Source organism: Drosophila novamexicana, unplaced genomic scaffold (assembly GCF_003285875.2).
Source record: "Drosophila novamexicana strain 15010-1031.04,08,12 unplaced genomic scaffold, DnovRS2.1 tig00000193-arrow-pilon, whole genome shotgun sequence".
NCBI lineage: Eukaryota > Metazoa > Arthropoda > Insecta > Diptera > Drosophilidae > Drosophila > Drosophila novamexicana.
Window position 1 is genome coordinate 7,160,068 of NW_020824787.1, and position 25,988 is coordinate 7,186,055.

A 25,988-nucleotide genomic window follows, 5' to 3' on the forward strand; every position below is an offset into this window, starting at 1 on the left:
AGGACGACTGCACCTGAGCAGCACAATGTCCAGAAGCCCAAAAATACCGCTCGTCATTGTTCAGGGTAGCAGCAGCAGCAACAGGAGCAGCAGCAGCTGGCCAAAAGCTTAGTCGTATGTGCATATTTATACAGTTAGCTGAGTTGATGGCAACGCCCACCTCTCAATCCCCCAGCTGCTTTACGCTAAGTTAACTTTGAACTACTCATAAAGCTCACATGCGGGTTGTTCCAGAAAACCTACCGAAAATCAACTGAGAGCAGAAAACGCCCATGAAATTCAAATGTAGGTTGTTCCAAAAAACGTACCAAAAGTTAACTGCAAAGAGAAAGCATTTTCTAAAACATCTGTACAGATTTTTGGATGCGTGTTTCTAATCGAATTTCTTGAGGTCTTAATAAGGCAAGCACAATAAAAACAAGGTTTTGTCAGCGAGAATTTGGTTGGGCAAGTTATTTCTGTCTCACGCCCGTTTCTAAGCAAATTGAAAAAGGATCGAAATTTGGGAGTTTTTCATTTCCGACTTCACAAATTTGACTTTTTGAGCAGCGCAGTCCGCTAAGCTACAAACGTGAGTATCAACTTTCAAAGTTAGCTTTGCAGTGAGCTACATACAAAACGCAAATGCGTGTGAGCTGTTCCCAAAAACGTGAAAAGCTAAATGTTAAAGTGAATTTTTAGCAAAATTATTGTTCACAATCGACCAAAAATTATTGCCTTTAGTGAAAGCTTTTTAAATTAGTTTACAAAAGTGTTATAGGGTTATTTTTTTTTTTTTGACATTTTATCAAATTCAACCAAGCCTGGGCTGGGGGTTCTCAGATAAATAAAAACAACAATTGTTTCAATGTGGTAAACGTTTCAAAAATTGACAAAAACGCGAGATTGGGCTGCTTTTGGTTTCTGGCCCGCCTCTTTTGGCCATTTGAACTGCAAAGTAAGCCAAGCCACAAACGTTGATGCCCATTTTCATTCGCAACCAGCTTCTAGCCTAGTTGCTCTGACATATTAAATAATTAATGTTTAATGCATACAGAAAGAGTGAGAGTGAGGGTGAGAGAGAGGGAGCGGAGCCAGAGGGACACCCAGGTTGCCGTTGGCAGGGACACACAGCGGGTCTGGGAAACTGTTTCCCCGAAGCCAGCCGAAACTCGGCTGCTGTTTAACAAAAATAAGTGGAAACTAAACTCAACTAAACAGAACTCAGCTCAACTCGCTCAACGTTCCAGGGGTGGTTGGAGACGCCTAGGTTCTTTGCTCATAAATAAAAGATATTTTAATGTTTTTACGTAATTATGGCAAACCAATTAAATATTTTATAACATTGCGTTAACTATGCTTGTGGCCGCTTTAAACAAACGAGCCTCAATTGCCCCACAAGCGGGGCTGGGCAATGCATTGTGGGCTTACCGCGGCGGGGTCAACAGTTGACAAATCAATTGGCAAACGTAATCAACTGTAGATAGAGCAGCAAATTCAAAGCCCAGACAGACGATAATTTCCGCTTTTCAATTGACGTGTCCCGCTGCTGCAGGCTCCAAAAAGGCCGACGAGCTCTGAACACGCCCAGCTCTGGGGTGATGCCATAATAAAATGCCTGATGCTCCGATAAGTGACGACGTCGCCGGCGACAAGCACTCGAAACTGCTTAAAGCTGAAGCCAAGTTTGAATGCCCTTCCAATTGAATGCACAGCAGGCGGCGGCTCAGTCTTGAGGACACTTGAGCGCACTCTCTCTCTCTCACTGATATTATCACTTCCTGGACATTATTTGGCGCCATAGGCCAAACGGCTTAGCCTCGCAAGCGCATCTCAAAGATGTGCAGATGTATCTACATTTGTATCTAGGCGAGGGCTGCTCGCAAATTTACTAAAAATGACTTTGGCAGAAGATAACTAGAATATGCCACGTTTTTTACACTACTATTAAGCCAACTAGCTTGATAGCTATGTTGCTTATGTTTTGTATAAATATGAGAACCAACAAGATATAATCATCTCAAAATAAACAGGTATTCCTTAAATATTTATAGCTTTGTCAGCAGCAGACTCTTAGATTGTTAACGCTGTGCCCCCCATGCGCAGCCTTAACTTGTTGAGAATTATAAGCCTCAAGCAAGGAAAAAAATGTACAAAAATCTCTTTTTCAAATCTTACCATATCTCGCCAGCTAAGCAAAACTCAAATTACTCTTAACTCCAGCTTAAGATGCCTGATACTAAATATCAGCAATAAATACGCAAACTTTCATTGCACAGCTCTAAATATTATTCAACAATAATAACTGTTAAGCATGGACCTTAGGCTACTCAATAACTTTCGGTACGGCCCTCGTATCTGCTGTACTGTCAAAGTTTGTAAAGAAATTGCACTTTGACTCATGCTTATTACAATAAGCGATGTTCTCGTTGCCACCTGCTAGTCAAAAGTGGATAGCATTGAAGTCCTTCAGTTTCCATAGATGCTCCCCTCCCATCTCCTCCCCTCCCAGTCTTTCGCCACCAATCCACCTCAGCTGGGAGTCAAGTTCGAGCCTGTAACAAACGTAACGAACGGAAACGGATATTGCATACTTATGCCGAGTGCAAAATGGCAGCGAGCTGCGCCAGACATTCGGGCAACCCCATGGCAACCCGCACGCCACCAGCTGCACCACCGCGTGCCACGGCTGGGGCCATATATGTGCACATGTATATATATGTATATATATGTATATGTATAGTAATACACACATCGAGCAAAGCGGCAGCCACCGACAAACTTTGTGAAAAGGTCTTGTAAAATCAAAAGCCGATTAGATTCCATTTCAATGAGCAGCCAGCTGGTTGGTCATTTGGTGGGCGTGTCCAGGCACAAACACACCACCCATCCACTAGTGGAAAGGGGGTTGGGGGGTACGTATTGATACAAAGCACGGGACTTACTTACTTTCGCATTCGTACTCGGATTCGGATTCGGTTTATTGCTGTTTGCTGCTTTACCTGGAAATCGCTCCAAAATTGAAATGCCCGCAACGTTAGCATAGAGTGGGGCAATATGGATGGTTGATAGGGCGGTCGGGTGGTTGGCTTACGGGTTCCAAGCGATTCCTACTCTAAGGGCACGGGCATATCTGGGCACTGCACTTGATTAGTTCGCAAATTCAAGCAGGCAACGTCATATATCAGTGGCCATGGCAACTTCGGAGCCACTGACGACGCACTCGGAACCACGCCAGTGACAAAAGCGGGAAGCAACGCAAACACAAAGCGAAGCGATGGGCTACGGACAGATTGACTGCTAACTAAAGGTAAACTAGCAACTGAACTACCATAAATTATGCTAATTTTTAATAGATGTATGTTTTGGTAAGCACATCTTAAAGCAGACTTTTCTAGTCCTATGATAGATATAGATATTGATAAAGATATAGATTTATATAGATACTGATATAGATATAGATATAGATATAGATATAGATATAGATATAGATATAGATATAGATATAGATATAGATATAGATATAGATATAGATATAGATATAGATATAGATATAGATATAGATATAGATATAGATATAGATATAGATATAGATATAGATATAGATATAGATATAGATATAGATATAGATATAGATATAGATATAGATATAGATATAGATATAGATATAGATATAGATATAGATATAGATATGTAGATATATGAATATATATTTTAATGGCAAGGATAGTATTTTCTCCTCTTGCACTGCAAAATGTCCTAATCCCTTTATAAAAGCGAAAAATATTAATAATTTTGAAGAGCAGCCTTCACACAAGTTGAAAATTAACAGCACTTACAACACTGGTCAGTCGTATGCACTCGAACGCATTCGTGCATTTGCAATTGACTTTTCATGATCTAATCATTAAATAGCATGAGCTCTCTGCATTCTGTTAAATTAATTGCGACGCTTCCCGCTCTAGCTTAAAAAATCAAATTACGGCTCAGCGCTGTGCACCCCCCCCCCAAACACACTCACACAGTCATACACACAAGCACACACAAACACACATACACACATGACTGTGCTAGAAGCTCTTCAGCTGTTGAACTCTTCATCTGCATTGCTCAGTCATGCATGCGCTTAGCAACTGATTTGAGCTGGGCGGATCCCTGAGGGTGGCAGCTAATAGGATAGATAACAGAGAGGGTAGGCGGGACAGGTGGGCGGAAGTAACGAGAAGGACTACGAGTGGCTCGTCTATTTGTTTTAATCAGTGTAGTCGACCAGTGAGCTAATCGTTTATGATTTAGTTTTTGATTTGCTTAGTCAAGAACTGTCCATAAATCAGATATGTAGACGCTAAAGGTAGTCGAGGGGGGCGCAGGTGGAAAAGCTGTAACTGCTAAACTCGACAAACGCTGAACTTTATATTTTTATGGCAGCAGTAGCAGTGGCAGTAGCAGTAGCTGTGGCAGTTGCAGCAACCGCTGAGCCACAGAGGCGGCCGCTGTGTGTTTTCGACTATAAAATTAAATTGCGATGTGGTAGAAAGTTAGCAAATGCCCAGTACAGCGGCAGCAACAACAAACTATTGCTTACTGCCCCACATTACACATTTGGCCAAACACACACAGACAGACCAACACACACTCGTACACACTTGGTAACTGCAGCTGGGAACAATTGTTCAGCGCATATCATTTGGTTAAAAGGATTCGTTTTACTCGACGCCGCCAACGTTGGTTTGTTATATGCGAAAACCATTGGACCACTATGTGAGTGTATGCGAGTGAGTGTGTGTGTGTGAATTGGTATTGGTGTGTGTGTGTGTGTGTGTGTGTGTAGTGGAGTGTATGTGTGCACGTACAAATCAACTAATCTACTCCCCACGGCAAAGTTACGAGAAGACCGACAATTATATCCGCTCTCTGCTCACAATTTTTGCATGTCGTAAAGTTTCTAGTGGCACACAGACCCCAAGCTTTGACCCTCCCCTCCTCATCCCCTTTCACCACTATTCACACTCCTTGCCCTCCTCCTCTGTAGCCAGTAGTTGCGCAGACGTTGCACCAACTGAGCAGCAGCTTCAAGCACACTGCGATTTTGGCCATATGATTATATTTCGCTGAGGTATTATTACTTTCCTGTCCTGTTTATAAAGATGATCCATAAATACTGATAAATCCCAAATAAAAATACAATAATTTCGTTTATATTTTTATAACATATTTTGTTTTAAGCTATGTTAAATAAAGTATTCTTATTAAAATTAATCTATATAATATTCATTCAGGTTTTAGTAAAATTTTCTAATAGTTCAGACTTAGATACGCCCATAAAGTTTATTTAAATTATAATTCTAATTCTTGCGTATTTTCAAATCTTATACCATATAGCGTTACCTTATATGTTATAAAATTTCTATTAAATTGGCAATCAGAGAAAACTCGTCATTATTTTATATTTAAATATTTCCCCCACCAAAGTTTAATATTAAACAAAATTAGATTTGATTTGTATTTCTAGCTGTAGTCTAATAGGTTCATTCAAATATTTTATTAAAAAATATGCCACAGATCCTTGAAGCCACAAATTGAAAAATTAAACGTCGCATATATCAGTTCGTATTAATTATTAATTATTAAAATATAATTGAAGAGCATTTGTAATTCGTTGTTCACCCTGCTCATGCTGTATATTTTTCGAAGCACTGCGATTTTACAATTTGTATATGGTAGATTGGTGTGTGCGTTGGTATGTGTGTGTGTGTGTGTGTGTGTGTGTGTCTGTTGTGCCGAGTGTGAATCTGCCTGGCATTACTGTTTGTATTGCCAAAGTTGTTGTAACTTCGTTAAAATAAGCACTCTGTTAGTTTGCCTGCCGGCTCGATGGGCTGGTCTCCGTCCGTTCAGCCAGCGCCCCCTCCTCCCCCTGCCTGGCCGTGCCTCCAGTCGTTGCCCCCGAGTCCCCTTCTGGACAGTGGCAATGCAGCAGATTTGTCGGCGGTTTCTGCCATTACTGCCACATACCTAGCTGCAGACCTTTTTGCTGCTGTTGTTGCTGCTGCTGTTGCTGCTGCTGTTGCTGCCACTGCTGATAGTTGGCATCTGCATTAGTAATGGTGAATGGCGGTGAACGGTGGCGAGTTCTGCGCAAATTGGGTGGATTTGGATTTGACTGTAGCTGTGACAGGCGTTGCAAGTGCAGCATAGACTAGCTCAGACCCAACACCAGCCACGCCCACAGCCCCTAGGCAGCTGTCATGTGTGTCGTGTCTGTGCGAAGGTGAACGTAAACTTAGCGTTTAAGTTTGTTGCCCGACTCGGACGTGTTGCAGCTCCTTTGTGGCCATTAAAATGCAGCATTTTGCTGCCCGAGAATTCCTTTGTCTTCGCTTTCGATTTCGCTCGCCTTGAGCCGTTGGCTAAACAATGCCGCGTTCCATTACATGGCAGCAACTGGCCCAGTAGCTGCTCCCAGGCAACTCCTCCCGTACCGACAACTTGTACTTAGCGGCGTTTCCTTCCGCTCAACACGACCAACAGCCAACGGCGAATGGCGTACGGCTAACGGCAAACGGCTCGTTGGCAGCGCTGTCTGAAATGCAATTAAGTCGCATCGACATGCAATCTCCGGAACGGGGAAAGGGGCAAGCACATACGACTACACAACATGCACCACCATTCGGCACCACCAGGCAACTCGAGCAACTCGAGCAGCTCGAGCACTCGAGCAACAGCACCAAGTGGCATTTCCATAGCCGCAGGCACTGGGAAAGCCCCAAAAGCGATGAAAGGTTTGAGTTAGCCTGCATATACGGGATACACTGCCAGAAATTAACTGCAAATTTGCTCTGTAAAATGTAGAAAAGTAGTTTATCAAATATACCACGATCATAATTATCAAATTTTTGAAAAATATAAGAGCAGATATCCCTATTAATGTGGGAACTTTAAGGTTCAGATTGATTCATGCCAAAGATAATATCAATTTTAACAAAATATATTTATAATATATAAATTATATTAATAACTTTCAAAAACACTAAAAAATTAAAAAACGTTTTATATATTATATTTTTCTCATATTCATTAATCCAGAAAACAATCAATGCTCTAAAATCTAAGCAAAAAAATCAGTTTAGTTTAGGCAAAACTTAAAACATCTAAATATTAATCACGTTTTAACAAATTATTTTCATTTATTTGCCTGAAAATTTGGAAACAGTGAAAAAATGCCTTTAACTTTATCAAAAAGTTTCAATTTCAGTTTGACTTTCAAGCGAATACGTATTTAATTTTCATATTCTCTCAACAATCTTATGTTTTTATTGTATTACTACTATACTAAATGCGGCTATGCAAAATCTGCCTGATAAAATGTGAAATTTACCACTGGGGTCAAACTAACAGAATTAAATTGCGATATGCACAGCGGGGAAAGAAATGGGCGCACAGAAAGTTATACAAGTCTTGTTTGGAGTTGTGAGTTATGAGGTATCAATAGAAATTTGACTGAGCGCGAGTCAAAGGCAGATAAAGCACAAGCAACTACACATATGTATGAATAGATCATGCACAAACACACATACAATTGCATGCTGGGAGAGAATCGCCAAATATAAATATTTATATGTACATATGTCTGCTTGGGAATTATCTACTTATCCATCGCGCTCACACGAACGATTTTATCTTTCCAGACATAACATTCTCTAATTTCTGTGCGCCCATTTTTTGTCCTCTGCTTTGCGCACTTGCAACTTAATTGTCTGTAACTTTAACCCCTGTGGTAAATTGCACATTTCAGCAGGCCTACAAGTCATAATTTGACCAGCCACATTTTGTCATCTGCTGGTTGTCTGAGAACATGATCCAAGCTTTATGTAAAGCATTGCAAGAAGAAATTCCCACAACAAAAGTCAGTAGTCCGATGCGTTTTTTAAAGGTACATATATCATTCCTAACTACAACTTACAACTGTGCAGAATGTGGGCCCTGCTTAAATGTGCTATTTATCACAGGGGTCAAGCAAAAACAGAATAAAACTGCGAGTGCGCAAAACAGACACAAATTTGGGCGCACAGAAAATTGAGCAAGTGTTTTTTTTTTTGGCCATGAGTGAAAAGCATCAATAAAAATTTGATTGAGCGCGAGTCAAGAGTAGATAACGCACAGGCAACTATACATATGCATGAATGGATAATGCGCACACGAACACATATACATACAAATTCAAAGGGAATCGCCAATTATAAATATATTTGCATATATGTGTGTCTGTTTGTGCATTATCTACTTCTGCTTTGCGCACTCGCAACTGAATTCTGTTTTAGTTTAACCCCTGTGATAAATTTCACTTTTAAGCAAGGCTCGCATTCTGTGTAGCCGCAAGCTATTAATTACTGATTGGGTTATATTTCTATCTTGGCCAGATATACCTTATAAACCCGTGGCGGACTTTTGAGCTGCTGACAAATTTTATTATATATCTTGTAATCAACTGCCCTTAATATCAATTATCTAATATTTTGTTTTATTTATTTGTAAAATCTATCGTTATTTGTGTGATATTGTCGCAATTTAGCTTATCAGCCCATTAAATATTGATGTTTTCTTGTAACCAGTAGGTAAAACTTGAGACTGTGCGGAATTTTTCGTCTGCTTTAATGTGCAATTTAGCACTGGGGTCAAACAAATAGAGAATTAAGCTGCGAGTGCGCAAAGCAGAGCACAAAAAATGGGCGCACAGAAATTAGAGCAAGTCATGTCAGCAACAAAATTCGACTGAGCGCCAAGCATAAGTAGATAATGCACAAGCAGACATACATACATATGCATGCATACATACATACATAGATTTGGCGACTCTCTCTCCGCATGCACTTGTTTGTGCGTGTGTTCGCTTCTGCATTATCTATGCACGCATATGTGTAGTTGCTTGTGCATTATCTACCGTCCTCTCGCGCTCTTTCGCATTTTTACTGATGCTTTTCGCTCCATATCTCTGTTTTCTGTATTTTCTGTGTGCCAATTTTAGTGTGAGTTTATTTTCAGTAGTCAATTGGATTGTTGAACAGATTAACGGTTCCGCGCAGCCGCATGGTGTTATTAGTTTAAAAGTGCAATTTTAATCGAATTGTGTCAAATTTTACTATTAAAAGTTGAGTGCATGCCCGAACTAGTCAAAATGAATATATGATAGGAGTAAAAATAGCTAAATTAAGCCCAATCTTGGCAAGATTTACCTTTTGTTTTGACAAAGATGTGAAATTCAACAGACCACGAAACGGGAATGCCTCTAAAAGTGCTCCGATATGTAAGTCCACATTTGGCTCTAAGACTTCCAGATTACAAGTTCATTTATACGCAGAGTGTGTGTGCGTGTGTGTGTGTGTAGCTAAATAACCGCCGCACCCCTCAACCCCCGCACTCAACTGAAGCACTTTAGGGTATCTGGCACTTTTACTTTTATTTTAGCCAGGATATCAGAGCCAAGCCAAGTGCATCTAGTGCACAAGTAGAGCACTCGTCAGAGCTCTTCAGCGTGCCGATAATCCAATTATGGCTATGGCCTGCCAGCATGGCCAAGGGTCTGGCCGGCGTTTGGTGAGGGGAGGTGGACAGGGGCAGGGGCGCTGCGTGGCGTGCGCGCGTCTCTCACATAATTTTAGCCAGTTTATTTGCCTGTTGGCTTTGCGGGCTGCTCGCGTTATTATCAAGTTACATTGGCCAAAACACTAAAATGTGTGCATAAAAGGGTCGCAACCTGAACCCAAGCAGCTGCCAAGGAGTCGACTAGCTGCCCCTGACTAGGGGGGGGTCTAATGTCTGCGGCTTGCCGCAGTCGCAGTCTTTAATCAGAGGGGGCGTGGCTCTCCCTCTCGCTCTCTCTCTCTGTGTGTGTGTGTGTGCGGTATACCCATTTGCTCCGTTTAGCGCATTGTGTTTGTTATTTTAAACACGTAAGCGCTCAGCTAAACGAAGGTATTTGGGATTTTCGGTTGAACCGAAGGGTTGTAGTAACTCACAGTAGGCAGTGGAGGGGGGGGGGGGGGGGGGGGGGGAAACGGGGGGAGGGGCGTCAGCTCTATCAAATCCATTTTAATTAAAATACCTTTGTTGCCGTTTTCCATTATCGAAACACACAGTGTTAATATTTCTAGCATTTTTATTTATTTTTTATTCAATTTCATTTGTATTGATATGGTTTTTGTTTTTAATTTTTTTTTTTTTTTGCCATTTTCTTCATTTATTTTTATTTTTTGTAATTTCCACTACTTTAATTTTGCTTTTGCTGTTGGGCATAATAGGAATGATAGAAAAAAAAATAGAACTCAATGCAATGCCATAATATGTGTAATATACGCTGCCTCTGTATATTCATGTATTTACAATATGATATTTTAATAATAAAAATGTTTTCACAAAAATTGCAAAAACCCAAAAAGAATATGCTTGCTTAAAGGAATAAAAATATTTATTTCATGACCAGCAGCAGTCGAACCCTTTAACCCGCACCACAAAATCGCGTGGGTCATCGTTTCGGTTATTTTAATTAATTTATTCATTTGTTCTCGCAGTGAATAGTTTATTTAGTTCTTTTTGTTAAATATTATTATTATACTTGTGCATTTGCATCATCGTCGTGTAAACAACTACAATTAGTATCACGATTGTCATTGTTGTAACGAAAAAACACAACAAAAAGGTGATTTTATTTTGAAAAACAATTAACAAAAACAATAGCAAAAAAAAAACTGGTTGGAAAATTGTGTTTGATAATGTATGCCATTTAATTGGTATTTATATTGTAGTCGCGTGTGTGTGTGAGTGTGTGTGTGTGTGTGTGTGTGCACTCTGTAAATGTTTACGCTTTTCATTATGTTTTATTATATTACTTTTGCCAAAACTGATATGTACTTATATGTGTGTTAAAAATTGACTGCCGCCAAAGTTCGTAAGCCCACCCCTAGTAGTCCTCGTATTTTTTTTTTAATTTATATTTGTAAGTGATAAGTGTGCAATGTGGCGCTTTTTTCTACGTTCATTAAAAAACCATTGTAATTGCTATCCAATTGATCGTTCATATTCGTATCTTTAAGTATTCATATATTTAGTTATATTTTTTATTTTTAAATTATTTAATATAGATTTATTTATTTATCATTTACTTATTGGCCTTGTTGCTAAGTTGTATTCCATACTTGTATCTAGAATCGGTTTCAGCTTTTAAAATTACTCATATATATATATAGATATATATATATCATATATATACCTCATGTATACTATTATTAACAACTTAATTGTCTATTAAATCTATAGATGCAAAAGTGTTTATTAACTACGCTCTAATTGTGTGTGTGTGTGTGTGTGTGTGTGTGTGTGTGTGGGTGTGTCTATAAATAAGTATGATGTGTGTGTCCTTGTCACCTATTAGGAATCAACATATATCCGCTTGTTTGTCTGTGTGTGTTAATGTGTTTGTGATTTTATGTAATCGATTGTATTAATTACCATTAAGTTGGCCAAGACTCAGCGCTAAGCGGACAGGGTGTGTAGCGTCTGCACTTAAATTACCTAATGGTCTTTTGATGGTAACTAAATAAATGATTATATGAAAAATAATTGCTAAGACAAGAGTATCGCATGATAAACAATATAAATAATAATACGGAACAGCTGTGAGCACTAATTAGTGTCGAAAATAGTTTACTGAGCCATTAGGATGAAGTAATTAGCCAATATATTAAGTCCAGAAAAGGAATGAGTAAATGAATTATAAGTTGAATAACAATTCCAAAATTATTTATATTTTTATATGAAAACTTCCGACCGCTTGGCGCTGAAAGAATGCGACAACGTGCCGCATTCTTTTAAAGTCCTACTTTATATATGTGTGTATTTTCCGTAAATATATAATTTTACATATTATATATGCATATATAAAACTTATACATTACGAGTGGACATAAACCGATTTGCTGTTTATTTTTTTTTTCTATTCTTTTTCGTTATTGTTTGGGTTCATTAGCTAATTCCAAGTGCTGCCAAAACTCTGGCTACGATTAGTACATATATATTTATATATATATTATGTTCAACTTTATATACAAATATCATACATATATTTTATCGTTATCCAACAGGCATCTCAGTTGGCCAGTTGCATCAGCTACTAGAGCCAACATCAAAGGGATATGGTGAACAGTGGAAGCGTTAACGCAGCCGCAAAGGATAACAGAAAGATGCGCTGACCGGAGCTGCTCAAGGCGCTGGCCTGGCACAGCAGATCCTCGGGAAAAATCTCCAGTATGGGCAAATGGCGCCCCGATGCGGTATCGTGGCAGGTGTTGGCTCGCGCACGCTGTTTAAAGAGGTAAGAAATTCAAGATAGAATTAAACAAGCGTCTTAGATACATTTTCTTGGTAGATAGGTACAAAAAGATAAGTAACTTGATCATAATTGTGGTATATTACCACTTATGAGTTGCAGAGTATCTGTAAGATAGAGAATTACCAGTAAGATACAAAAGTATCTGAAAGATTCAAAAGTATCTGTAAGATACAAAAGTGTTTGTGAGATATAAAAGCTTGTGTGAGCTACAGCAGTAACTTTGCGTTTACAATTTAACTTTGGGATAATAAAATTGTTGAGAAATATCTCAGTCAATTAAACCATATTTGTTAGATAGAAATCTATGAGTAAGATACATTCATCTCTTCACTTTTGTGTCTCGCATTTGCTTTTGTCTTTTAAATATTTTTGTATCTTCCAGTTATATTTGAGGGAGCTGTCTATCGATGATTATCAACTGCCTTGCAGATACTTTTGTTGATTGCAATTACTTTTATTTCTAATACATATTTTTGTATCTTTCATATATATTTTGGATAGCTATTAATAGATATTGATCGAGTAGAGTGTCTAACTATCGATAGTCTTATAGCTTTGCCAAAAGACGATTTATTTTTTAAATATTTCTTTGAGTTAATTCTTAAATTATATAGAAACGATAAAAAAGCTTACACGCATATCGGCAACCGATAGGGGTAGCTTTTGCGAAAATAAACCAAGATTAAAGAGAAAGAATGAGTAGTAGAAAATAATTATTGGTTTGTTAAGACGCACCTGCACCATACGCTTGAGGTCATCCTTTTGTATGACCTTGATCTGCGCCGATTCGCGCAGCCAGCGACGCAGCCAATGTCCGAACCAGACCAGACCGCACTCGCATTCGAGCGGATTGTGCGAGGTTATGAGGCCGCCCATAATGCTGCGCGTGCCCACCGCATCCCAGTAGCTCTTATTGGGATAAAAACTGTCGGCGGCCAATGCATTGATGCGATTATGCGAGATATCAATGGATAGGTGGGGCACCTCGCGCAGTGTATAGAAAATTCCTGGCGGCAGATCCGAGATGCGCGTATGGGAGATCTTCACCTTCAGCCGCTGATTGCGCGAGAGTCCAGTGAAGACAGCGGGTGATATGGTCTGCACATTGCTGCCGTACAGCTCCAACAGCTGTAGCTTTGTATTGTTGGCCAGCTTGGCCAGCAGTTGACCCCCAATATTGGGCTCCAGGCAGTGTACGCGCAGCTCTTGCAGGCCGGGCAGACGGGCCACCAAATCGCCTAGATTTGCATGCGAGCTGGCATGAAGTTTTCGTAACGAGCGCAGCTTTGAGAAGGCCTGCGGATTGGCCACCTTAACGTCCAGCAGGTTGAGCTCCGACAGATGGCGCAAGCTCAACAGATCGTGCAGAGTGATGCGACGTAGGGGATTGTGCGCCAGGTCCAGAACCCTCACAGACGGTGGCAAATGCTCCACAGCGCAGCTGGCATTGATGAGCTTATTGTGGGAGATATTGACGTAGCGCAGATGCCGCAGTCCACTCAGCGGCGACAACTCCTGCAGATAATTGCCGCTGACGTCCAGGTAGGAGAGCAGCGGCAGCTTCAGTGTGGGCAGCACATAGAGGCCCATGTGATGAAGGATTAGCTTGCGTACGCGGGGCGTGTGCACAAAGACCTCACGCAAATTGGTGGTAACTAGCGGATTCTCGGACAGATCCAGATTGGTTAGATTGTTAAGGAAGCTAAAGGTGTTATCCGGCAGTATGGTAATGCGATTGCGAGCCAAACTTATGTCGTAGAGGAACTGTGAGTTGACAAACATGGAAGCGTCCAGATACTCCAGATTGTTGCGCGACATCTGAATGGATCTCAGTGTAAAGCCGATGTCCGTAAATGCCGGCACGGGCCAAACGCTCAGCTGATTGTCGGATATGTCCAGAAACTCCAGGCGCGTGTTCATGAACACTTCGCGCGGCAAAGCGCGCAATCGATTTGAGCAGATGCGCAGAATTCGCAGCTTGCGCAGATTCGAGAATTGCTCCACCTGCAGCTGATCCAGCTGATTGTGGCTGAGATCCAGCTCCTGCAGGCTGTTCAGACCCTGAAAGCTGCGGCGACGCAGCGAGCTGAGATTGTTGTGGGACAGATTCAGAATCTCCAGGAATTCCAAGTCCCCAAACGCGTGACTTTGCAGAGCGCCCAAAGCGTTGTGTGCCAAATTGAGGAAGCGCAGCGTATTGGCCAGATTGGTAAAACTATCCGACTTGGCCACATGATTGTGACTGATGTCCAGCTGATATATATACATATAGCTGCTCAGTTCATCATCGAAGCTCGAGATGTGATTGTGGCTTAGATTGAGGCGCAGCGGAGTTGTAGCATTTGAGACGTAGTGAAAGGACTTCAAGGATATGGCACACAGCTGATTATGCATGAGATCCAGTGCAGCCAGATTGGGCAGCACGGTAAAAGCGGCATGGGATATGTTGCTCAAGCGATTGTACGATAGATCTATATAGCGTAGGAACTCGAGATTGTGAAAGGCATGACGGGCAATGCTGCGCAAACGATTCGACTGCAGATTAAGCGTCTGCAAGTCACCCAGATTGTGAAAGGTTTGCGGCTCCAAGCGCTCCAGGGCATTGTAGGAGAGCTCAATCTCCACCAGATGGCTGTGCGCATCCGGCAGGAAGAGTCCGCGCGGCAGTGCTTTCAGCTGATTGAAGCTCAGATTGATGTAGCTCAGTTCGCGCATTTGCGCAAACGACTCATTGGATATGCTCTTCAGATTGTTATTGTCCAGGCCCAACCAAATCAGCTGTGAGAGCGGCAACAGGGCATCCAGCGGATCCAGAGACTCCAAGCTTCTGGCCGGGAACACAGCAAACGAGAGCTCCAGTATTTTCAGCGTATGCGAAACATTCTCAAAGACCAAAGGATGATGTATGGTTATATCATTAAAGCTCAGGCTAATCTCCTGTATTTGCTCCAGGCCCGCAAACGAGCCCAGATGCAGATGCGTTATCTTATTGTTCCGCAGCAGAATAGTCTGCAGGTTGGCGCCCCAACCGTCCACGGCAAAGATGCCTTCGGGTATATCAGCTATGGAGTTGTAGCCCATATTCAGATAGGATAGCTGTGTGTAGTTCTTCAAGCCCAAAACGGGTATCATTGTAAAGTTATTCCCGCTCAGGCTCAAGACTTTAAGATTCTCCGTAAATGTGGGCAAATTGGTTAGCTGATCGATCTGATTGGAGGTGAGATACAAATATCTCAGGCGATGCAGTGTGGATATAGCCACCGGCACAGTGGTCAGGTGATTGCGTTCCAAATCCAAGTATTCCAGCGTATCCGTCAGGCCCTCAAATGCAACCGGATGCACGCGGCTGATGGCATTGAAGGCCAGCACAAGATGCACAATGCCCGTGTCCTTAAAGACCTCCGCCGGCAGCTGCCCAACATAGTTCTGCTCCATGTTGAGCGCACGTATGTGCACGTCCGAGTAGTTTTGCTGAAAGTAATCCGATTCCAGGTGCTCAATGCAATTCTGACCCAGATCTAGCTTCTCCAGATGCATGCGCAGCGGACGCAACTGCAACTCCTTCCACTGGACGCTGCGCAGCAGGTTGTCCCGCAGACTGACAATACGCAGCTCCGGCAGCTGCTCGAACAGCTGCTGCGGAAAGACGCTCAACAAATTGCTGGACAGATCCATGGTCACCAGTGAGCGCGGCAAATAGTTGGCCGCCACATGGGTTATGCGATTGTTGGACAAGTCCAGCCAAAGCAGCTTCTGCAGCTGTTCAAAGGGACGGCCGCCCGCCCGATCCGCGCCAGGATTAGCTGCATGCAACGTATTGCTGCCATCCAGCCTACTCTGCATCGCAGTCAAGCTGCTCGGCTGTGAACTGTTATCGCCAGGACTGGCAAGCAAATCCTGAGCACCACCTGGCGCCACTTCTGTTATGTCATTCCCGGACAGATGCAGGGAACGCAACGTATCGTGCTGTGCCTCCCAGTTGCCCTCCAAGCTGGTTATGTGATTCCTATCAAGGAAACGTAAGAGAGACATCGTATTGAACTAATTAGAAAGATATGGATTAGGGATCTAGCTAGCTTGGTGCATACAACTCTTTCAATCTAACTAAATAAGGTTTTTCGAGATATATCTCATGTACTTCAAGAATCTCTTAAGAATCTCTTAAGAATAAGATATTGTTAATAGATTTAAGCCCTGTACGTCTGTCTGTCCCTTTGTCCGTTCGTCCGTTTGTATAAACGCGTAGATCTCAGAACCTATAAGAGCTAGGGACCTGAAATTTCGACACACATACATATAGTGGCATAATATTAGTTGCCTAAACTATATCAAATTTAGTACTAGATTTCTTTCTTCAACTAAATTTCTCTCTGTGTACATTTCACCACTCCAAGGTGCCTCCCACTTTGCCACGCCCAGTCGTGTCAACAGAAATTGAAGTCAATCCACTTACCGTTGCGCCACGAGTCGCGTCAGCGAGTGCAATCTCTGCAGTGCCTCCAGTGGCAGCTGCTGCATCTTGTTGCCCGAGATGTCCAGTGTCATCAGAGAGTACGTCATTGTGCTGTATGGGAAAAAGAGAGAGAGAGAGAGAGAGAGAGATAGGGAGGTTATCTATATGCAAGTTGATGTATTTGTGATACGTTTATAATGCTAAAAGTTTCGCTGGCCACGCCCACTGTCCAAGCGTCAAGCCCCTCCGCTTATTGAGGTGGCGCCTGCCTTTTGACATATTCAACACACAAGTCAGAAAACAAATATTTAAACTTAATTAACGCACCGCACACCCGACGACGAGTCATGTGACCTGCCCCCTGACCCCCGAGCCCTCTTTCCGCCCGCCAGGACAACACCACACGGCATCCAGTTACCGCTGCACTCCATTAATAGTTACACATACACGCAGTACAAACACTAAAGAAAGAGAGAGAAAGAGAGCGGGAGCAAGAGCGTAAAAGAGCGACCTCAATTATGAAAACCACGAGGCTTTGCCAACAAGCATCAGCCTCTGCCCAAAGCTGTGTCGCGTCGCTGCTTTAGTGCTGCGCGTTCTTGTTATTCCTGCGCTTTCTTGTTCGTGTTATAGTTGTTGTTGTTGTTATTGTTGTTGTTGCTGACAGGCTCTGCTGCTTATGCGACGAAGAATCAAACGCAAACCAAATTTTTGTGGCTCCTTTGGCGGGCTCTTGTTCTCTCTCGCTCTAGGCGACTTCTTCACCTCCCCATCGTATCCTTTTCGCCCCGCGGCTCTTCTTGTTGGCGGCGGCTGCCTTTGGTTTGCGTTTTGGTTGCCATTTGCTGTTTGCCGGCAGCTCGCTGCTCTCCTCTTGTTGTTGCTGTTGTTTTACTTGTGGTCGCCCATTTAAGATGAGTGTGTGTGTGCGTGAGTGCGTTTGTCATCAAAAGGCTCGAGCATGCATGTGTTTACGTGTGCATAAGCCGAGAGCAGTTCGAAAAGTAGCTCTATTCCTGTCATTAGCTACCCTCGCATCAAACTTTTTGCTATTTGCATACTTTTTATATAAATACGTCTATGTATCATAAACGACCATCTTCAAATGTTGAATTATTTTGAATAAAAACTGTTTTTTTTTTATCTATTTACAGGCACTTTAACTGTGGCAGCCCTCGTGCAATGCTTTGTATTTAGTACATTCACATGCATTTACAACTGAACCTCAACACGCAAGAAACACGCAACGTAAGAAGCAGAGAAATCAACACATGCCACACACACACACACACACACATACATCAATACTCCAACACAAACACGCACCACCACATACCGTGTGTAAATAATTAATTACCGCATACAGAAAATTGGTCATAGGTCAGTGGAAATTTTTCGGAGGGAAACTCATTGTCCTTATCCCCTCAATTCAATTCAGAAAATGACGAACGTTCTTCAGATAGTCAAGATAACAGGTCATTTGTTATTATAGAAAATATGCAATAGGATCATGATGTCCTTCAGATATCCGATTGTGCTGATTTACCCAATTTAGAATTTGGAAAGAAAAACAAACCAACGTATTTTAGACAGACAAGATAGGACATTTGTTTTGTACAGAAAATAAGCAATAGTTCGGTCGTATCCTTGCGAATCCTGACAAGTTGTATGTCAAATTGTTCGTTCCGAATATCAGTATCAAATGGCCGAAGGATATCGAAATCGTCCTTATAGTTTAGGATATATGACTATTTTCCTAAAAAGGATATGAAAAATTAAATCGGCCATAGCTTGTCCATTCTAAGGACTATCGTGATGTCCTTTGGCCAACCTATGGTGCCCATTGTCTGTTACCAGAATATGCCATGCATAGGACGAAAGTCCTTCAGACAGCCAAGATATTACAACAAATATTTTTTAAATTGAGAAAGCCATAACTCGGCCGTTTCCTCACATATCCTGACAAGTCATGTGTTAGACAAATCGTATGGCCAAGGACTATAATCTGGCCAAAGGACATTAAAATCGTCCTTGTGGTTTCCGATATATGGCTACTTTTATAAAAAGGACATTTTATTTGTAGCCATAACTCAGCCAAATCCTTAAGGATATCGAAAGGATATACATTTTATAACTCGTGGGGATCAGGACTATCAATTGGCATTCAAGAATTTTCATATTTCGAAAAAAAATTTTCACAAAAATTTTCATAGGGGTTTAGTCGCAAAATTGGCCAAAACCGAACAAATTCGGGCTAACTTTACCATTTAAAGGCCTATCATGTTGTCCTTTGGCCAGCAAATAGTCCTCGCCCTCCCATTTAAGAAAATACAATCCAAAGGACGAAAGTCCTTCAGACAAAAAAGTTTTAAGGACAAATTTCTCTAAAGAAAATAGTCTCTAGCTCGGTCGTATCCTTGCATATCCTGGCGAGCTATGTGTCAAAAAAATTGTATTGACTGGGGCCACCATCTGGCCAAAGGACATCGAGATCGTCCTTGTAGTTTCAGAGTTATCGTGATTTTACTGTAATTTTGTGTTTTCAGCCAATTTTCCTTGCGCCCGCGACTGAAATTTTACCAAGTCCATGATTCTTAGATGACCCCATAATTTTTTAATGCAGATCGATGCAGGTGGACTCTACGATCCTAATGTACCATGTCCTTTGAAAATCTGCAAGGATATGCCCGAGTTATGGCTATTTTTCTGCTCAGAATACGATTATATATTTTCTGGAATTGCTTTATTTAAATGTGTTTTTTACTTTTCAGATTGACAAATTAAGGATATCAATCCTTTCTAGAACACTTCTTTCCAGGATAGGCGTTAAATTCATCCAGATATAGCAATTTTAAGTTAAAATAAGCTACATTTATAATTATTGCTCTTTCTGTATAATTTTAAGACAAATAAATAGTAAAATTACATTTAAAAAAATATATTTTTAAATTAAAGCATAAATAAATAAATAATTTAAAAAAATCAACAATTTTCTGTTTTTTTTTTTGGCTGACCAGATTTTTCTAAAATTCGGCTGAAATGTCGTTTCGGAACGTCATATCTCCGCGCGGAGTTATGTCGTTTTGGAACTTCATATCTCCAGGTGGAGTTATGTCGTTTTGGAACGTCATATCTCCAGGCGGAGTTATGTCGTTTTGGAACGTCATATCTCCAGGCGGAGTTATGTCGTTTTGGAACGTCATATCTCCAGGCGGAGCTATGTCGTTTTGGAACGTCATATCTCCAGGCGGAGCTATGTCGTTTTGGCTGGCTGCCGAGATTTTTCTTAAAATCTGCCAAAATACCAGGCGAACAGAAATGCACAGAAGGTCGATAAAAAATGTTTTTAGCTGCCGAAAATTATTCATTGCATATCCAAAAGGGGCGCCCTTGTCGCCGGCTGGGTCCCAAATTTGTAGCTAAAATTTCCCAAAAATACCAGGCGAACAGAAATCCCAGAAGGTCGACAAAAAATAGTTTTAGCTGCCGAAAAAATGTTATTGCATACCCAAAAGGGCAAAAATGTAACTCATTTAAAATGAGTGCTGTTAAGCCACCGATAATGTTAAATGAGTAATGTTAAGTTATAGTTTATGTTAAATGAGTGCTGTAAAAAGGACTTTTAATTAGCAGACGCAGCTTCTGCTGTAGCTGCTGCTGCAGCTCATGTACAGGGTTGCTGAAACAAAATGCATACATGTTTTTGGACCATTCCCATGCGAATTCCGCAGGGATCTGGTCCTTTAGGTTCGCCAGGACTAACTCGATGGTATGATCTAACCAAGGGTGTATTAGTCAACTAGGAACCACTGAAAAAGCATACACGATTCTCCATAACTTGCGCATTTTGACAGTATTCGGGTTTTTAGGTTAGCTAGGACTATATCCATGGTATTGAATGACCATGGATATAAAGGTCATCTAGGAAACATCTGCCTTAATCATGAGCACAAAAGATAAAGCTGAAAAAAAATTAAGAATAAATTATTTTCTTTATTAAACATTAAAAGGCTCTAGCTGGGCTAAATTAAGTCCGATTTTGATTTTCTACAGAATCTAATGTGACACAATATTGCCTATGAATAATAATAAGCATAATTTTTATTTACTTTTATTAATAAAAAAAAGGATTTAGCTTAAATTATAGCGATGGAAATTTTGCCGTAGTTCACACCTGTCTGATCTGTAGGTAAAACATGCGCCACATTCTTACCCAAGCAGCAGTTAACAGCTCGGCTCTGTGCAGAATCTGCAGCCCGTTAAACATATCATTTCACTCGGACCAAAATATGAGCGCATTCAAAATTGAGCAAGTCTTGCTTGGAGCGATAAGCAGCCAAAATTCGTCTGAGTGCGAATTACAAGCAGACATACATATTCACATTTTATTGCATGCACTTGTTTGTGTGTGTATTGGCTTGCGTTATCTCGCTTTTACTCGCGCTCAGTCGAATTTTTATTGATGCCTAGCACCTTCTCAGCTTTCTGTGCGCCCATTTTTTTGTGCGCTTTGTGCACTCACTACTGATTTCTATTTAGTTTTGACCCCAGTGGTAAATTGCACATGCAAGTAGGGCTAGAATTCTGCACAGCCGCAAGTTCTTTATTGCTCGTTGATTGATATTGATTTTAAATTTTGATAAAGAGCAATATCCTCTAGGTAACTTTTTTTAGTTTACTTTTTTAAAAAACTTTTATAAAATGGGCGATTTTGGCACAAGTACGCACAATAAGACCTGCAGACTTAGCAAGTGCAATTGATTGATAAGTTAAACTATCAGACAAATAAGTTGAGCGAACGCATAGCCGCGAGAAAAATGGGCGCACAGAAAATTGAACAGGCCATCGATCAAAAGAGAAGTTCTTGCTTGGACAGATAAACAACTAAAATTCGTGTGAGCACAATTTAAGGTAGATAACGCACAAGCAAAAAAAACACACATACAAATAATTGCATTGTGTATATATGCATGTCTGCTTGTACCTTAGACGAATTTTTGTTGTTGCTCAATTTTGTATGCTTCCCCATTTTTGTCCGCTTTGCGCACTCGCAACTGAATTCTGCTTTAGTTTATCCCCAGTGGTAAATAGCACATTCTGCACAGCCAAGTTGTATTTGATTTGAAGAAGGTTTGATCTATAAAATATATGTTTACCTTTTCAAAATGTGGTGGACTATTGAAACTGTTCATTTGATACATGTATGTGCCCATTACAATTTATCATGTCAGTTAATTGGCGTCTACTATAAAATTTATTATTAATGGAGCGATTTTGTTGGAATTTCTTTCAATAATGCTGCACATAAAGCATGGATCACAATCTCAGACAACCAGCTGGAGACAACTTGTGGCTGTGCATAAACTTATGTCTGCCTTATTGTGAAATTTAACACAGGGGCTTAACTTAAAGAGAACTGAGTTGCGAGTGCGCAAAGCAGAGCACAAAAAATGGGCGCACAGAAATTAGAGCAAGTCGTGTCAGCAACAAAATTCGACTGAGCGCCAAGCATAAGTAGATAATGCACAAGCAGACATACATACATATGCATGCATACATACATACATATATTTGGCGACTCTCTCTCCGCATGCACTTGTTTGTGCGTGTGTTCGCTTCTGCATTATCTATGCACGCATATGTGTAGTTGCTTGTGCATTATCTACCTTTCTCTCGCGCTCTGTCGAATTTGTATTGATGCTTTCCACTCAAAGCAAGAATTGCTTTTGTGATCCATGGCTTGCTCTAATTGCTGTATGCCCACTTTTTCTGCACAACTTTGACTCCAGTTGTCAATTGTTAAACAGTCAGACTATTGTGCTGAGGCGCAGTTTTAATTGCTGCCATGTGATAAATTTGAGTGAGACGAACTCGTCGGCAATGCAAAGAGGGCTTATGTATAATGTTGATTACATTTAAACAAAGTCGTATTAATACGGGATCAAACGGCCGAGTGAATTTTATGTCTGGAATGGTAACTATTGTTGCTGTTTATTTTTAATATTCATGATGTTTGTGGTTTTCAATTATTTTGTTTTTTTTTTCTTACTTATAGCACCGGGAAAAGAATTTATACTACTGGAGTCGAAGCTTGTATCAAGTTCTTTCATTGCAATTGGCATTGATTTTAATGGAAGTTTCACAGAGATCGTTGAAAGCGTTAATCGAAAATATTATTACACAAAAACGACAAAGTTCAACTGTATACGACTACGATCGGGAACATGTTCCGTCGTTTGGTCTACATTATTATATCAATTGTGCTATAATATTTAGGTATTATTATTGCTTTATATTATAGGTGTGTCATGTTCTTAATCGAAATTTATATACTTTCATAGCACCAAAGAGAAGGCCCAAGACACACAGCACGCCAAGAAGTCCATAGCCCACATACGACAACCAGGCGAGCAGCTGAGATTTATGGTCCATGCCAATGGAATAGTCCCTTGCAACGCACTTGTACGACGAGGCTGCCCCGCCGCAGAATAACTGACAGGTGTCGGGCAGCACACGGCACTTGGTCCAATCGAAGCAGGGCTTTGTGTGGTCGTCCGAACAGAAAGTTAGGCAGTTCGTTGGCCTTAGCAAAGGCCAGGAAGTATCATTGCGGAACCAGCACTGGCAGAGGTTTGTGCAGTTGGCCATTTCCAGTGGAAAGGCCTTATCAGCGGCCTGGCCTGTGCGCGTTATCAGGGCGAGAAGTGCCCAGAGCCCAATCATGTTCAAGATGTGAATTGTTTTATGTTCTTTGACCGTCGTCCAGCACGTTCCAAACTCAACTGAATGCGCAACCATTCAACTTCTTTCAGAAACTTCTGATATACCAGCGGATGACTGAGTAAAATTTATACTATATATTTAGTCGGCATGTGGGTCAACGTCGTATCATTCCTTATGTTGCCTTTATGTGAAAACTCGATAGCATAGTTAAATAATCAAGAATTGTGCTGGGTGTAGGGGTATATTGTATTTGTGCGAAAGCCAAATATATGTAACAGGCAGAAGGAAGCATCTCCGACCCCATAATGTATATATATTCTTGATCAGCATCGATAGCCGAGTCGATCTAGCCATGTCCGTCTGTCTGTCCGTATATATATATATATTTGGTGTTGGAAAAAGAGGGTTCAGGGTATCCCCTAGTCGGGAGCTCCCGACTAGAACTCTCACTTGTTTTTTATGTATTATATTATTATATAGATATATAACTTTATTATATATATACTATATTATATATATAGTATATTATTTATTAAACATTGTAGTTTTGAAAACGATTTGATTACTATTTTACTAATTCAATTATAATTAATATTTTTGATATTGTTATTTATTATAATTATTATCACTATTAGTATTTAATCTTAGCTATTGTTGTTTTTATAATTATTTCATTTTCATGTATATAATCATGAGAATATTGTCATTTTTGCTGTATAATTATTAAATATTCTCTATTAAATTTTATAGTTGTATTATTTATTTTATATTATTGATTTTATAATTATATTTTTATGATAATTAATAATTGAAGTTATTCGAATTTGATACCTGTTACTTTCATTTGAACTTTAAAATTCATATGAAGCTCCTCTATAGGGTTTGTTACCAAGAATGAATTAAACCTCATTTAAAATAAATTAAGGCTTCCTGGCCTGGAGTGTGAAAAGATCTAATAAATACATTAAAAGCATGTATGTGTGTGTGTGTGTGTGTCTTCTATTATTTATAGATTACTCTTTGCTCTGCTTATTATGCCAGCATATTTCCATCATAATTTTTTAAGTTGGGTTCAGATTTTCAACTAACTTTTTGATTAACATACGACACAGCCGTGAGAAGGGCAGAGCGAGAGAGAGAGAGAGAGGGGAGGATAGCGGGAGCGTAGGTAATAGGCAGCTGGCGGGGGGAGTTCGGATTGCTTGGGCTAATTTTAGCCACATTTTGCCAGGTTTGTGCACATTAATTAGTTTGATTTAAGTTGAGATGCGGCCTGTTAATGACGAGCGAGTTTGTGTCTATTTGCCAGCTCTGCCCGCTCCGCTGCCAACGCTGTCCCACGTTATCTGTTTACTTGTGTCTGGGTTGGGCGAGGGGCAAGCGGGCGGGTGGAGAGGCAGAGGGGGGGGGTCTTAAAAACTGCGCAAACTGTTAACGTGCGTCCATTTAACTTTGCCAAATGTATGGCGCAGCGGGGTGGGGATGCGGTTGCTGGTTTGTGGCGAGCGGGCTGCTAGGCGAAAGGGGGCAGAGAAGGGTTGGGGGGGGGGGGGGGGGGGGGGGGGGGGGTATGGGGGCGGTTACTGGTTTGGGCTCTTTGTGCTCGTTAAAAAATTTTCGCGTTTCATTTCATGCCGCCCAACAACAAGAAAACCCAACAACTGCCAAATGCGGTCGAGTGGTAAAGAGAACCAAAAGAGAGGGAGTGTGAGAGAAGGAGGGGGTGGGTGGTTGGGTGAGAGTGAGGAACTGAGAGTGGGTAACGCTTCACACACAGTCACATGTTTGATGTGATGTGTGTTGTGCGGGAGCACAAAAAAGCTGACGAAATACGTGCATGTATGCATGTATGTATGAAAGTAGTGTGCGCTTTACAACAGAACATGCATATTTCGAGTCCGTTTTTAACTCGCTTTTGGTTTATGGCCCTGCGTAGGGTATTTTAGTTGTCGAACTACGTTATGGCAGCATGGCCGAACAATGTATACGCTTAAGAATGTGGAATTTACAAGGCGTATAAATATATATTTTTTGACTTTATGCGTTTTTAGGTATGGGACGCGAAATTTAAGTCAAGTCAGGCTAGGTTTCTTATTGGCTTTGGATTGTTTATGTTTTTAAAAAGTTATCAATATCTAAATAAATATTTAGGTAAGAGACTGAGAGAGAAAGAGAAGGATATAGAGAAAGATAGCCTATATAGCATTTATTCCTCTTATTATTCGCTTTTTTTTTGGGGTTTCATAACAATTCTTCTCGCTCCCTCTCTATCTCCTTCTCTCTGTCTCTTTATTTCTTACAATTTCTTTCTCTTGCTCTTTTTTCTCCCTGTCACTATCTCTTTCGTTCTCTCTCCATCTCTCTCTCTCTCTCTCTCTCTCTCTGGCACGCGATTTCTCTGCCTAGCATGTATTATATCAGAGATATATTTATTTATCATATTGAGAA

General features: G+C 40.8%; 2 protein-coding genes and 1 long non-coding RNA gene across 6 annotated transcripts in view; 2 read left to right on the forward strand and 1 right to left on the reverse strand.

Moving 5' to 3' along the window:
• The window catches only part of LOC115759178 (protein shuttle craft), a 63,106-nt gene extending 50,911 nt beyond the window's left edge, over positions 1-12,195 (forward strand). For 2 of the 3 annotated variants that reach the window (XR_004017506.1, XR_004017505.1), the window contains one exon: positions 12,117-12,195. The gene's annotated coding sequence lies outside the window, so the exon portion shown is untranslated. The remainder of the gene's footprint in view (positions 1-12,116) is intronic. The other variant, XR_004017507.1, reaches the window with a different exon arrangement.
• The window catches only part of LOC115759177 (chaoptin), a 57,510-nt gene continuing 43,667 nt past the window's right edge, over positions 12,146-25,988 (reverse strand). Inside the window, exons 4-6 of the mRNA XM_030700051.1 lie at positions 16,818-16,928; positions 13,100-16,370; positions 12,146-12,334 (exon numbers count right to left, since the gene is read on the reverse strand). Of these exons, the coding sequence (XP_030555911.1) occupies positions 12,158-12,334; positions 13,100-16,370; positions 16,818-16,928 (3,559 nt within the window). The 3' untranslated portion in view covers positions 12,146-12,157. The remainder of the gene's footprint in view (positions 12,335-13,099; positions 16,371-16,817; positions 16,929-25,988) is intronic.
• On the forward strand, positions 12,269-19,713 carry LOC115759180. Of its 2 annotated transcripts, none has more exons than XR_004017508.1 (3): positions 12,269-12,346; positions 17,972-18,065; positions 19,589-19,713. It is a non-coding gene; the product is annotated as an uncharacterized LOC115759180 (long non-coding RNA). The 2 variants fall into 2 exon arrangements; XR_004017509.1 differs by lacking the exon at positions 19,589-19,713 and adding an exon at positions 19,364-19,579.